Source organism: Theropithecus gelada, chromosome 16, assembly GCF_003255815.1.
Source record: "Theropithecus gelada isolate Dixy chromosome 16, Tgel_1.0, whole genome shotgun sequence".
Classification (NCBI taxonomy): domain Eukaryota; kingdom Metazoa; phylum Chordata; class Mammalia; order Primates; family Cercopithecidae; genus Theropithecus; species Theropithecus gelada.
In genome coordinates this window covers 60,030,538-60,044,590 of record NC_037684.1, presented here as the reverse complement: position 1 = coordinate 60,044,590, position 14,053 = coordinate 60,030,538, and the positions used below count along the sequence as shown (strand labels likewise).

The window sequence follows — 14,053 nt, the reverse complement described above, 5'->3', positions numbered from 1 at the left end:
GCCCCCTGTAAGTTGCTTACTAGCTTCCCTTCTTCTCCCCTGAGACTCTTTTTTTGGTCTCTGCTTTGCCTCAGCCTCTTTACTTTCAGTTGTCTCATCTGCATTCTGGTTCCCAAAGCTAGCCTTGATACCTGAAGCAACAGGCTCTGCTCAGTATGACGGCTGAAGCCTGGGCTTTTTTGTCTTTTTTTCTCATACTACATCAGTGTCAAGGCTCAAAAAATGGAAACTAATTTACAGAAACGACTCTGCTGACAATTAGAAAGAGGGCTTACAGGTCAGGTACCATGGCTCACGCCTGTAATCCCAGCACTCGGGATGCCGAGGTGGGTGGATCACAAGGTCAGGAGTTCGAGACTAGCCTGGCCAACATGGTGAAATCCCATCTCTACTAAAAAAACATACAGAAGGGCCGGGCGCGGTGGCTCAAGCCTGTAATCCCAGCACTTTGGGAGGCCGAGACGGGCAGATCACAAGGTCAGGAGATCGAGACCATCCTGGCTAACCCGGTGAAACCCCGTCTCTACTAAAAAATACAAAAAACTAGCCGGGCGAGGTGGTGGGCGCCTGTAGTCCCAGCTACTCGGGAGGCTGAGGCAGGAGAATGGCGGGAACCCGGGAGGCGGAGCTTGCAGTGAGCTGAGATCCGGCCACTGCACTCCAGCCTGGGCGGCAGAGCGAGACTCCGTCTCAAAAAAAAAAAAAAAAAAAAAAAACATACAGAAAATTAGCCAGGCGTGGTGGCGTACGCCTGTAATCCCAGCTACTCGGGAGGCTGAGGTAGAAGAATTGCTTGAACCCGGGAGGTGGAGGTTGCAGAGAGCTGAGATGTGCCACTGCACTCCAGCCTGGGTGACAGAGCAACACTGTCTCAATACAATGAAATAAAGAGGGCTTACAAATATAAACATTTGCATTCATATGCAGTTTATTTATTTTTAAAAATAGAGGCAGGGGTCTTGCTATGTTGACCAGGCTAGATTTGAATTCCTGGGCTCAAGTGATCCTCCTGCCTCAGCTTCCCGAGTAGCTGGGACTACAGGCGCACGCCACCACGCCCGGCTAGTTTACTTTTTAAAGAACGTTTGTTATCAGCACATTTAAACATTTCAACAAATATTTCAGTTTCCATTTGGAAACAAAATTCTTGTGTGAAAAGCTGACTGGAAGCCTGTGAGAATGGGAGCTCCACCCTGCTCTGAGGATGGAGGCTGAAACGGCACCAGAGGCTTCAAGACCAGCCTCCTCTCACCTGGGGGCAGTCAGACACATTGAGCTTACTTAAACAGACTGTGCTGGCAAAGCAAGTCAGCGGCAGAGCTGAAGTTCAGCATTGTCCTGTGGAACTCCCGGATCTGCTTCCTGATTTGCTTCATGGCAGGAGTGTTACATTTACTCTTGAAGGTCATTTGTTTCAGAATCTTGTCTGTCAGGTAATGTAGCCAGAGCACATTACTATAAGGGTGATATTCTCCCCAGCAGTTGTTATTCTCCTTCTTCATGAGCCTGTAGATGTCAAACTGGTAGTCGCCGTCACCGGTAAACAGGTCCTCGTCCATGGAAACGTCACAGAAAACCACAATCCCGTCCCGTTCCAAGCGGGACAGGGTGTAGTCAATGATGCTGACTTGCAGGCCACGGGTGGGGATGGTGCTGCTCTTCCCGTTGAGGGTGTAGTGGAGTTCTTTGAGGCTGGTTTTCTTCAAGAGCACATTCCCCCAGTGTAAGTCTCGGTGCTCAAACCGCAGTGATGCCTCCGCCACTGCGAGGGAGGCTGTGAGCTGGTGTAGAATGCTCTTTGCAGTAGCCAAGGAAGACAGCTTGGTTTTCATTTGCTCTAGGTCAGTCCCTCCAAACTCAAATTCCAGCACAATGAAGAGCTGGTCATCTTTAAAAAAATCAGGCCGGTCATTTGCGGAGCCTTTGGTTGAATGATAGTGATCCCAGGCTTTGAGGAGCAAGGGAGGGTAAGATCCCTGGACACAGTGCACTGAGTTCAGCCCGATAAAGCCTTCAGTGCGGTTGCACACTTCACCGGATAAGAGGCTCAACTCTTTGGAGATGATGATCTCTGGCAGGATTTCCTCAAAGGTTTTCTGATGGGATCCATTGACTAAATCGGGTCCTTCAATAGCAATGATTTTTATGGCTACAGGTGCGTGATCAGCAATTGTTCGAAACACTTCGCCAAACACCCCTTCCCCAATCTTCTCACAGCATTGCAGTTTTTCTGTGGGAAGGCAATGGCTAAAGGGGACAGGACCCTTCTGATTGCATTCCCCATAAACCTTTTCAGCATCAGATGCCTTTTTGTTTGAAATACTTAGAGTGTTTAAGGGGCTTAGCAAATACATTGAGGAGGAGTGCCAAGAGGACAGAGCACCACTTGTTTTGTTCATGACATGCCGGTTTGAACATTCTGATAGGAGGGATCCAGAGAGAGAAGTGGCAATGGTATAGATGCTGCAGACCTCTGACACATCAGTCACAATTTTCTTCTTGTGGAAACTGAAGGAAGCCCTGGTTTTGGTCCAAAAGCTGGCATTCTGTAAAGGAGTCAGGTCCTGGGTGGGGAATGAATCTTTTCTCATCTTTTGGCCCTTTTTAAAGTGGTGGGAATGGAGGAGAGAGGTTTCCCTTGCCTCCTGATGTTTGCTCTTCCGGCTTGGTCTAGTTCTTTCCAGCCTGTCGATTCCCCCTGGCACAATGCGGCCCTTGGAAACGCTGGCTTCCTCATGCTGTCTCCGGACAGCCTCTTGAAGCCCTCTCTCTTGACAACAGGCTTGGCCTGTGGCCCTCCTCTTGCCTGTGTTTGACAGACCTGGACACTCCGGTCCACTTCCCACCAGTTTCCTTTTACTGCAGGATTCCCTCATATTCTTCCCATCTGCCCCAAACTCAGAATCCTCAGGGGTTCCTGAGTTCGCAAGGCCAAAGATTGCTGACCTGAGGCTGGCACGGGTTTGGTGGACCATCCTGGTGAGCCTGACTCCTCCTGTCGCTTCCTCCTGGGAGCAGGGGAGAGACGCTTGGTCCAGGGAGACTTCCGGGAGGTAGAGGCCGCTCGGGACGGCTGAGGCTGCAACCAGAGAGGCGGAGGTGCCGATCGAGATGACCCTGTCCCTTGGCGTTGGGGACCCGGGGCCGGATGAGGCCAGAGAGCTGAACAGGGAAGCACTGGTGCCCACCTCGTCGCCGTCCCTGGGCTGGCCGCACGCGCTGAGGTCCGGGCTGAGGCGGCCGGGGTCGCGGCTGGGGAAGGGCGGGAGTCGGAGCGGGCCGCAGGGGGTGCTGCACTTCTGCGGGGGCCGAGTTCGCAGCCCCAGGCGTCTTGGGGTCACGGTGAGGCTCGGGCGAACTCGCAGCTTCCGGCGCTTTGGGGTCACGGTCAGGCTGGGCCGGTCCTTGGGGACTCGGCCGCCGGGACGCCTCCGCCGCCGCCTCACCGGGCTGCCGGGGAAGTCGGGGTCGTCCGGATCGTCGGGATCCTCAGGATCGTCGGACTGCGAGGGGTCGCCGATGCTGGCGTCGCTGCTGCCGCTGCTGTTGAAGAAACGCCTCCGGTCCTGCGGCGGGAACCACTGCGCGGCTTCCCGGCCCGGCCGCCGCTGTCTCCTGCCGTCGGCAGCCCCATAAGTGCGGAAAAGCCGGCTCCCAAATCCCGGGGGCGAAGCCGCCATGGCCAGCACCCGCCAAGATGTTCAAACGCAAACATCGCGAGACTTCCGCGCGACGCGGACGCGCCGGTCTGCCGCGGGGTCCTAGCTCCCGGCTCTGCGCATGCGCACCTCGCCGGGGCACGGGGCCGGTCACGGGCCGGGGTCGGGGCCGAAAACTGGCGGCTCGGTTTGTTCAGCGCGTCGCGGTCATGGGTCTCGTTTCAGGCCTTCACGGTGTGCACCTGGAGTCAGGAGCGCGCTTGTGGGTTCATTCCGGTTCAGGTAAGTGCGGCCGTCCCGACAGGCCAGGGGAGGGCGGAGAGCCTGAAGCGGGTGACACGAGAAGCCAGGAGACCGTTTTCCCAGGGTTACCCCTGCCTGCCAGTGCCGGGGGCTCCCAGGCCCTCCCTAGCTTCGTCCCTGGCTCTCATTTGCTCCCGCCGGAGCTTTGCTTGGGCCGAGGTGAGCGCTGAAATTGCGCACACCCTCTCTTCTGGGACCTTACGATGCTCTGTGTCCCAAAGTGTTAAACGTGTCAGTCAGTCCGCACGGAAAGGAATTGTGTTAACTAGACCCTGCTTTTCCAGCATGTGGAAGAATGGCATTCAGTGAGCTGTGTCATCGCTTCAGATAAAGAAAATGTAACGGTGGCTGCAGAGATCTCCGTGGATCACTCTGAGGAGGTATTTGAGACTGAAATGCTCCAGATTTGATTATCCAGTTGCTCACGGGCATCGCCCCCGAGAAGAGATAATAGCATCTTTGTATACCATGTCCAAAATAGGTCTTTTGGTGCGAAAAACCAACCCTCTGTTCCAACCCGTTCCTTAGCTGCCCTCAGGAGGGTGATTTACTCCAGTTACAGGACAAAGAACTCTAGGGATTCCCTGTGACTCCCCTTTCCTACATCCCCACGTCTCTTCCAGCAGCAAGCCCTGCCATTTCAGTGCCAAAATATACCCTAAATCCATTCACTTCTCTCCATTTCCACTGCCGTTGTAATTCAAACTACCCTTTCTTGCCAGGGCTGTTTCAATCACCTTCAGCCTGCTTTTCTTGCCTCTGCTTTTCCCACATTCTCTACAAGTAATTCCCACGTAACAGCTATCCATCTTCTAAGAGCAGACATTAGATTGTGCCACTCCCCTGCTTATTTAAAAAACAAAACAAAACTGGTGCTTGAGCACACTTAGACTAAAATCCATACTTTTTTCATGGCCAGAGCAAGGCACTACTTGATCTGGTCTCTGCTTAATTCTTCAACTTCATCTCCTAGTACTCGCCTTTCTCTCCCACTGCCCCTTTTATTATTTTTTATATATATATATATATTTTTGTTTTTGAGACGAAGTCTTGTTCTGTCGCCCAGGCTGGAGTGCAGTGGCACGATCTCCGCTCACTGCAAGCTCTGCCTCCCGGGTTCACGCCATTCTTCTGCCTCAGCCTCCTGAGTAGCTGGGACTACAGGCGCCCACCACCACGCCTGGCTAATTTTTTGTATTTTTTTTTAGTAGAGACGGGGTTTCACTGTGTTAGCCAGGATGGTTTCGATCTCCTGACCTCGTGATCTGCCCACCTCGGCCTCCCAAGGTGTTGGGATTACAGGCGTGAGCCACTGCGCCCGGCCCACTGCCCTTTTTATAATCGGGTTATTCTGTCCTATTCTTCTAGCTTGCCAGTACAGTATTATTCTGGCCATAAGACTTTGTACTTGCTGTTCCTTTGCTTAACACTGCTCTTCCCCTAGGTCCTCATGGAGGTGGTTTCTTCTTAAATTTAGCTCAGGTATTCTTTTCTCTTTTCTTTTCTTTTCTTTCTTTCTTTTTTTGAGATGGAGTTTTGCTCTTGTGCAATGGCGTGATCTCGGCTCACTGCAACCTCCGCCTCCTGGCTTCAAGCGATTCTCCTGCCTCAGTCTCCCGAGTAGCTGGGATTACAGGTTCGCGTCACCATGCCCGGCTAATTTTGTATTTTTAGTAGAGATGGGGTTTCATCATGTTGGTCAGGCTGGTCTTGAACTCTCGACCTCAGGTGATCCGCCCACCTCGGCCTCCCAAAGTGCTGGGATTACAGGCGTGAGCCACCATGCCCAGCCTCAGGTGTTACTTTCTTAGAGAGGCTTTCCCTGATTACTTATCCTAAAGTGGGAATTAGTGATCAAGTGATCAAGTTTAATGTCTTGCAGTGATCCAGGTGACATTCATGAGGTCTCAACTGAAGAAGTAGCAATGGGGGTGGAAAAGAAAGGGACAGGTACAAGATAAAATTAAAAAAAGAATTGTGAGTGTGGTGGCTCACATCTGTAATCCCAACACTTTGGCAGGCTGAGGCGGGAGGATTGCTTGAGGCCAGGAGTTCAAGATCAACCTGGGCAGCAAAGTGAAACCCCATCTCTTAAAATAAATAAATAAAAAATTAGCCAGGCATGGTGGCTCATTCCTGTAGTCCCAGCTACTTGGGAGGCTGATGCAGGAGGATTGTTTGAGCCCAGGAATTTGAAGCTTCAGTGAGCTATGATTGAGCCACTGCATTCCAGTCTGGCTAACAGAGTGAGACCTTGTCTCAAACAAAACAAAAAAAAAGGAAGAAACGCTTACATTAAATAAAATGAATAAGCTGAGTGCGTTGGCTCATGCCTGTAATCTCAGCACTGTGGGAGGCTAATGTGGGTGAATTGCTTGAGCCCAGGAGTTTGAGACCAGCCTGGGCAACATGGTGAAACCTCATCTGATCTGCAGTTCAGTTACATCTTTTAGTAACTAGAAGATGGGGAAAGGAAGGAGAGAAAACATATTTTAGACATGAACTCACTGTGTTTGAATGGCCCTCACCACCTTTCCTTTTAAAGGCACTCCTGGGCTTAGTTAACGGCCCCAAAGTACACAACACTACACAAAGTTACCCAAACAAGACATCGGCAGTTATTCTCCAACTTCCTTTTTATTTTTTTATTTTTTTTTTGAGACAGAGTCTCAAAAAATACAAAATACAAGAATTAGCCCAGTGTGGTGGGGTGTGCCTGTGGTCCCAGCTGCTCGGGAGACTGAGGTGGGAGGATCACTTGAGCCTGGAAGGTTGAGGCTACGGTGACCCTTGATCATACCGTTGCACTCCAGCCTGGGTGACAGAGCGAGATCCTGTCTCAAAAACAAGTCAGTCAAGAGCTGACTTTGGATGGCACAAGGGAAAAGAAGAAAAGGCCAGGCGCGGTGGCTCACGCCTGTAATCCCAGCACTTTGGGAGGCCGAGGTGGGTAGATCATCTGAGGTCAGGAGTTCGAGACCAGCCTGGCCAACATGGCATAACCCCATCTCTACTAAAAATACAAAAATTAGCCGGGCGTGGTGACTCAAACGCCTATAATCCCAGCTACTCGGAGGCTAAGGCAGGAGAAGCCCTTGAACCTGGGGGCTCGGAGGTTGCAGTGAGCCAAGACCGCGGCACTTCACTTCACTCCAGCCTGGGCAAAAGAGCAAGACTCCGTCTCAAAAAAAAAAAAAAAGAAAGAAAAGGAAGTTGGAGAATAACTGCCGATGTCTTGTTTGGGTAACTTTGTGTAGTGTTGTGTACTTTGGGTCCGTTAACTAAGCCCAGGAATGCCTTTAAAAGGAAAGGTGGTGAGGGCCATTCAAACACAGTGAGTTCATATCTAAAATATGTTTTGTTTCTCTCTTTCCTTTCCCCATCTTCTAGTTACTAAAAGATGTAACTGAATTGCAGATCTTTGGTGAAATATCTTTCAACAAATCTCTGTATGAGGGACTGAATGCAGAGAACCACAGAACTAAGGTAATTCCTGGCTAACTTCTGAGTAGTGCCCAAGGAAAATTGTGCCTAACCTTTGAGTGCCTGCACAGACATTCTGTTGCCCTCTTCCTGTTTTCAGCCTTAACACTTCTGATCTTGGCTCTGCCATCACTGCCTTTGTGACCTTGAGTGAGTCAGCTTCTACGAGTTTTTTGCCTATGAAATAAGGCAATTAAGAGGCGTAAGCTGAGGAGTTCTGAATTGAAATAACTAGGCTAGACTCTGCATTATATACTTTGATTTGAAAATATATTGATTTAAAAAAAAAAATTTCCAGCCAGGCACCGGTGGCTCACACTGTAATCCCAGCACTTTGGGAGGCCGAGGCGGGTGGATCACTTGAGATCAGGCCAAGACCAGCCTGGCCAACATGGTGAAACGTGGTGAAACATGGTGAAACCCTGTCTCTACTAAAAATCCAAAAATTAGCCGGGTGTGATGGTGGGTGCCTGTAATTCCACCTACTTGGGAGGTTGAGGCACAAGAATCGCCTGAACCTGGGAGGTAGAGGTTGCAGTGAGCTGAGATCGTGCCTCTGCACTCCAGTCTCAATGAGAGAGCGAGACCCAGTCTCAAATAAATAAATAATTTTTAAAAAATTTCCTAAGTAAGAAATTGTTTTTCGTATACATTAACTGTCTTAGTGTGCTGTGTCAGTGTTTGGTTATAGTATTAAACAGTACTCAGGAATGCATACATCTTTTATAAGATTTAGACTAGATACTGGAACTCTTGGAATTCTTTTTGCAAACGTATGACCAGAAGTCAGACTGATGCCTGTGATTTATGGACTGAATGCTTTGTGTGTTACCCTGTGTGTTCATTCTTTTTTTTTTTTTTTTTTTTTTGAGACGGAGTCTCGCTCTGTGGCCCAGGCTGGAGTGCAGTGGCCGGATCTCAGCTCACTGCAAGCTCCGCCTCCTGGGTTTACGCCATTCTCCTGCCTCAGCCTCCTGAGTAGCTGGGACTACAGGCGCCCGCCACCTCGCCCGGCTAGTTTTTTGTATTTTTTTTTTTAGTAGAGACGGGGTTTCACTGTGTTAGCCAGGATGGTCTCGATCTCCTGACCTTGTGATCCGCCCGTCTCGGCCTCCCAAAGTGCTGGGATTACAGGCGTGAGCCACCGCGCCCGGCCCTGTGTGTTCATTCTTGTTGACACTTGCCTGGACACGGCTTCAGAGGTGATCTATGTGTGAGCTCTGAGCTCCTTAGTTAGGCATGATTGTCTACGAGAGGGAACGTCAGGAGAGTGATGCTGGATTGCTAAATATAAGGTCCTCTGCTTTCCTCCCTGGAGGAGGAGAAAGGAGCAATTGTCTAGACATGCCAGTATAACATTTCCTTTTATTTTTTAGTGTATTTCTTTTTCCTTTTTTTCTTTTCTTTCCTTTTTTTTTTTTTTTTTTTTTTTTTTGAAGCAGAATCTTGCTCTGTCGCCCAGGCTGGAGTCCAGTGGTGCCATCTCGACTCACTGCAATCTTTGCCTCCCCAGTTCAAGCGATTCTCCTTCCTCAGCCTCCCGAGTAGCTGGCATTACAGGTGCCCACCACCACGCCTGGCTAATTTATTTATTTTTTTAAATAGAGACAGGGTTTCACCATGTTGGCCAGGCTGGTCTCCAACTCCTGACCTCAGGTGATCTGCCCGCCTTGACCTCCCAAAGTGCTGGGATTACAGGCGTGAGCCGCCATGCCCAACTGAGTAGTGTATTTCTTTCTTTTTTTTTTTTTTTAGTAGTATATTTCTAATACAGAAAACAATGTGGAAGAAATAGAAGTGCCCCATTATTGCACTGCCCAGATTTTAACAAATAAAAGTAATAGCAAGAAAATCCAAGCCATACAGAGAACGGTAATGAAATGAAAAATGATGGTTCCTTCACTTCTTCCTTCCCATGCCCCTAGCAGGGAGGAGTTACTATTAAGTTTCTTATTTCCACATTTTAAATTTATATATTTCCTCTTCTTACTTACTGATACTTTTATTTCTATAGCATGGATTCCGCAAAATTCCTTTCTTTAAATCCAATATCCTAAGCAAAGTATTAAGTAGTTCCTGACAATAAGCACCTGACTGACAGTGACTCTGTGAATATAAACAAACTATCCAAATGCCTTTCAGCCGCAAGAAAGGGAAAATCCAGCTCTTGCAGCCCAAGGGCATATGCTGTTTATCCAGCAAGAGAGACTGACCTGGGGCGATGGGCTGGCTGCTTTTGTCCTTGCACTCTGCTGTGTTGGGGCTGCATTCCATCACGGCCAGCACAAAGTTACCACAAAGTCTCCAAATGCTGTATTTTCACATGGCAGGATACAGAACAGGAAGCAAGAAGTCAGTCGCAAAAGGATTTTGGCTTTTTCTTCATGCGCCTTCCCTTTTCAGGGATGAAACATTTTCCAAAAGCTCCCAGGAGACATCCTCTTACCTCTTCTTAGTGAGATCTGAATCTCACGTCAGTTACTGGCGAAGGAGAATAGCTGTGTGTCATGATCACCTTAGACCAACCATGATTCCTGAATAAAATCCAAAAGGAGAGAGTGGCCGCTGGGCAGGCCAGCATCAGTGTTTGCTGCAAGCAGTAGTACCTGGTGCCCTGCTTCTCCCTTAACCTCTACCTGGGCATCTTCAGGGCACTTTTGGGAATCTGTGGGTTTAGAAGAGGATAAAGGGAGGCGGCTTTGAGAAATGGGGACATGTCTTCTACTCAAATCTGGCCTGTTTCCCGAGTCACCTTGGGACTTCCTTTCACTTCCCACACCCAGGTTCTCGAGTCCCCCTCTTTCTCCTATAGAAGAATATTCCAGCCCTCTTTCTGTTCTTCCTCCGTCTTTGTTGCTATGGTACCTCCCTATTCTCAAGTCCTAGGACTTCACTTCTATTAAGTTCACTACCTATGATCTAAGTAGGACCTGGAAGGTCAACTTTAGGTCAACCATCATTTATAACTTAATTGGAAGAGGCCTTAAAGGTAAGTTTGTCCAGCTCTTCACCCCGTACAGAAACCTCTCCAAAGCATCCCTGACCTTGGCGCTTAAACATACACGTGAAGGGAACTCAGTGCTCTGAGCAGGCAGAGAAGTCTTATTGGCTCTCTGGCCCCACCTAAGTCCTGGGAACTTGTTCTGGCCACAACTTGGAAGGGCCATCCCTGGGTCTCAGGAAGCACATCCCTGGGTCTCAGGAAGCACATCCCCTGAACTTTCTAGCTGAGCCCTGCCAGAAGAGAGATGAGACTGCCGACACTGGGAGAGCCTTTGGAAAACAAAACCTGAGGGTGACTTCTAATAGCTGAGCTCTGCAAGTAGTACCCATGGATATAATTTTGCATTTATTATGTCCCTTAGGTAATACACACTTTTTAGTCTGGTGAGGAGAAGACCAGTACTTTTGTCATATTTTGTGGGGAAAATGTATTACCAAAGCCTTTAGGGATCTGTGCAAGATCAAAAAGCCGTCAGAACGGAGTTGGAAAGGACTTGGAGATCATTGAAAGGAAGTCATCGTTTTAAAGAGAACAGGCATGGGGCTCAGGGACAGAGCAGTGTAGCGGTGTGACAGCCTCGCAGTCCCGTGTTGAGACTGGATTCCGCGGGACCCTCTTTCAAGCTGTCAGAGCATCTTTAACAGAAGGTCACAATCTCCTGACAGACCTAGCCCTTCTAGATAAGGGGCCAGAATAGTTTCTTACAAAGTATTTGGATGATTGGATAATTTTAGATGATCTAAAATGCTGTATCAGGGAATACTAGCTTTTTGCTTTCGTGTCATCAGTTTTAATCAATACACAGGATGTTGCCAAGTCCTCGTATTTTGCTCCTTAAAATAACATGTAGGATTTTTTTCCTCATTTCCTTCACCTGATGTATTGGGCCATTTCTTTGTCTTGTCTAGATCACTGTCGTCTTCCTGAAAGATGAGAAGTACCATTCTTTGCCTGTCATCATTAAAGGCAGCATTGGTGGACTTCTGGTGTTGATTGTGATTCTGGTCATCCTGTTCAAGGTCAGTTCTACTCATGGCATAACGGTGAGGGAAGACTGGGCTCTGGTTTTGGGCACAGAACTCCTTAGGACAGCCAACCTCTGACTTAGAGCAGCTGCCCTGGCCTCGTGGCCACTTTTTTCTCCTCCTTCAACTACACACCCCCATTTAGACAAATGAGTAAAACAGTATCTGTCTGAAAAGAGAAAACTCTAATTGAGTAATAAAGAGCGATTTTATATATATTTCTTTGCCACCTCGCTATTCTCAAGGCCCAGAACTTACTCCTGTTACGTTGGGCTACTGTGAGTTAAATAGGGCCTGGAAGGTCAACTCTAGGCCAGCATTTGTAACTTGATTGGAAGAGGCCTTCACGGTAAAAAAGGCCTTAAAACAGATGTGATTGCTGCTCCCCTAGTGAAATCTTTTCCTTGCCTTCCCCCGTCTTAATGTGCAAACTCTTCTACTGATATTTAAGATCCTCTCCTCTCTGCCCTCTACCCCTCTCTGCCCTTAAGTGTTCCTTTTCTTCTTTTTTTTTTTTTGAGATGGAGTTTCGCTCTTTTCGCCCAGGCTGGAGTGCAGTGGTGTGACCTCAGCTCACTGCAACCTCCGCCCACCCCCCTGACCCCCACTCCGGGTTCCAGCGATTCTCCTGCCTCAACCTCCCAAGTAGCTGGGATTACACGTGCGCGCCACCACGCCCAGCTAATTTTTGTATTTTTAGTAGAGATGGGGTTTCACTGTGTTGGCCAGGCTGGTCTCGAACACCTGACCTCAGGTGATCCACCCGCATCGGCCTCCCAAAGTGTTAGGATTACAGGCGTGAGCCACCACGCCCAGCCTTTCTTTTATTATTTCGTTTTTGAGACGGAGTCTTGTTTCTTCACCCAGGCTGGAGTGCAATGGTGCGACCTTGGCTCACTGCAACCTCTGCCTGCCAGGTTCAAGCAGTTCTCCTGCCTGAGCCTCCCCAGTAGCTGGGATTACAGGCACATGCTACCATGCCCGGCTAATTTTTGTATTTTTAGTAGAGACAGGGTTTCACCGTGTTGGCCAGGCTGGTCTCGAACACCTGACCTCAAGTGATCCACCCACTTCAGCCTCCCAAAGTGCTGGAATTACAGGCATGACCACCGTGCCCGGCCTTTTTTTTTTTTTTAAATAAAAGACAGGGTCTTGCTTTGTCCCCCAGGCTGGAGCTCAGTGGCACAATAATGGCTCACCGCAGCCTCACACTCCTAGGCTCAGGCCATCCTCCCGCCTTAGTCTCCTGAGTATTTGGGACTGTTACTTAGGCGCATGCCACCACACCCAGCTAATTTTTTTATTTTAATATTGTGGAGATGAGGTCTCCCTATATTGCCCAGGCTGGTCTCAAACTCCAGGGCTCAAGCGATCTTCTCATCTTGGCCTCCTGAAGTGCTGGGGCTACAGACATGAGCACCTGGCCCTGCTGTTTTCTCCCAACAAGTCAAACTGTTCCCTAAATAGGTTCGTGCCTCTGCGTACGCATAGGCTGCTACTGTTGTCAGGAATGCCCTCCATGACTGCTGACTTCGCTCACTCTCTTCCCTGAAAGCGGTCTAGAGACTCCTGAGTCGTCTGTGCTGGCTTCTGTGCGTTTGCTGTGAGCTCCCTTCTGGGAACCCTTCCAAACGGCAGTCACCACACCGTATTGTAATTATCTCTTTTTCTGCTAGGTGATGAGCTTGACGTAGGAAGCTGTACTTGATCTCCTTCTATCTTCAGCATCATAGGCTCTACTGAGTATTTTTGCATAAACGAGATTAGATCCAGTACAGCCGAAATTATCACGCTTTGCAAAATAAGTTAAAAAGGTTCAGCTGCTCGGGAGGGCAGGGTTCAGAGGAGGTAGAGTCAGTTCTGATGGAGGGATGAGCACCAGAGGTCTTGAAGGACTGGACTGTCCGGGAGAGAGTCAGAGGAAGGTAGGAGAAAGGAATAGTGGTTATGAGAAACAGAGGAATGTAGGGGCTGTTTAGACCACAGCCAGAGTCCCGGTTTTCTGAAACAGATGGGAATCTTCGGCCTGTCTCTGGACTTTTCCTTCCATTGTTTCAGTGTGGCTTTTTTAAAAGAAAATATCAACAACTGAACTTGGAGAACATCAGGAAGGCCCAGCTGAAATCAGAGACTCTGCTGGAAGAAGAGAATTAGGACCTGCTATCCACTGGGAGAGGCTGTCAGCCAGTCCTGGGACTTGGAGACCCGGCATCCTTCGGAATACTTTTTCCTTCAGGATGATGGACAGCAGCATGAAGCTGTTTGTAGAATATCAGTTTTTAACCACGCATTGTCCCCAAAGCGTCTGTGCATTGTGCAAAAAGTACACTTGGGAAACATTTGGTATTAAATAAAGTTACACTTTTCTTCACAGTAGTGCCTTTAATCTGGAAACACAGTATTACTTAACGATTTGCAGTACATTTTGCCTGATAGGGCAAGTTTTCATTCTTATTTTTAAAAAAATGATAGATTGTGGCCGGGCGCGGTGGCTCACGCCTGTAATGCCAGCACTTTGAGAGGCCGAGGCGGGCGGATCACAAGGTCAAGAGATCGAGACCATCCTGGCCAACGTGGTG

The 14,053-nt window shown here is 48.9% G+C and overlaps 2 protein-coding genes across 3 annotated transcripts in view; one reads left to right on the top strand and one right to left on the bottom strand.

Annotated features, from left to right (window-relative positions):
* The window catches only part of ITGAE (integrin subunit alpha E), an 84,418-nt gene extending 70,575 nt beyond the window's left edge, over window positions 1-13,843 (top strand). The window contains exons 27-31 of one of the 2 annotated variants that reach the window (XM_025363008.1): window positions 3,885-3,941; window positions 4,247-4,342; window positions 7,353-7,448; window positions 11,358-11,468; window positions 13,533-13,843. In XM_025363008.1, the coding sequence (XP_025218793.1) occupies window positions 3,885-3,941; window positions 4,247-4,342; window positions 7,353-7,448; window positions 11,358-11,468; window positions 13,533-13,628 (456 nt within the window). In that variant the 3' untranslated portion in view covers window positions 13,629-13,843. Of the gene's footprint in view, window positions 1-3,743; window positions 3,942-4,246; window positions 4,343-7,352; window positions 7,449-11,357; window positions 11,469-13,532 lie in introns of those variants that run through there. The other variant, XR_003116246.1, reaches the window with a different exon arrangement.
* On the bottom strand, window positions 917-3,720 carry HASPIN (histone H3 associated protein kinase). Its single transcript, XM_025363009.1, has one exon. It carries the CDS (start codon window positions 3,678-3,680, stop codon window positions 1,278-1,280), a length of 2,403 nt encoding a protein of 800 aa, XP_025218794.1. The 5' UTR covers window positions 3,681-3,720; the 3' UTR covers window positions 917-1,277.
* Window positions 13,844-14,053: the final 210 nt, after the last annotated feature.

Coding starts and splice junctions, on each gene's coding strand:
- HASPIN (XM_025363009.1), bottom strand. CDS start 3,680: ATGGCGGCTTCGCCCCCGGGATTTGGGAGCCGGCTTTTCCGCACTTAT.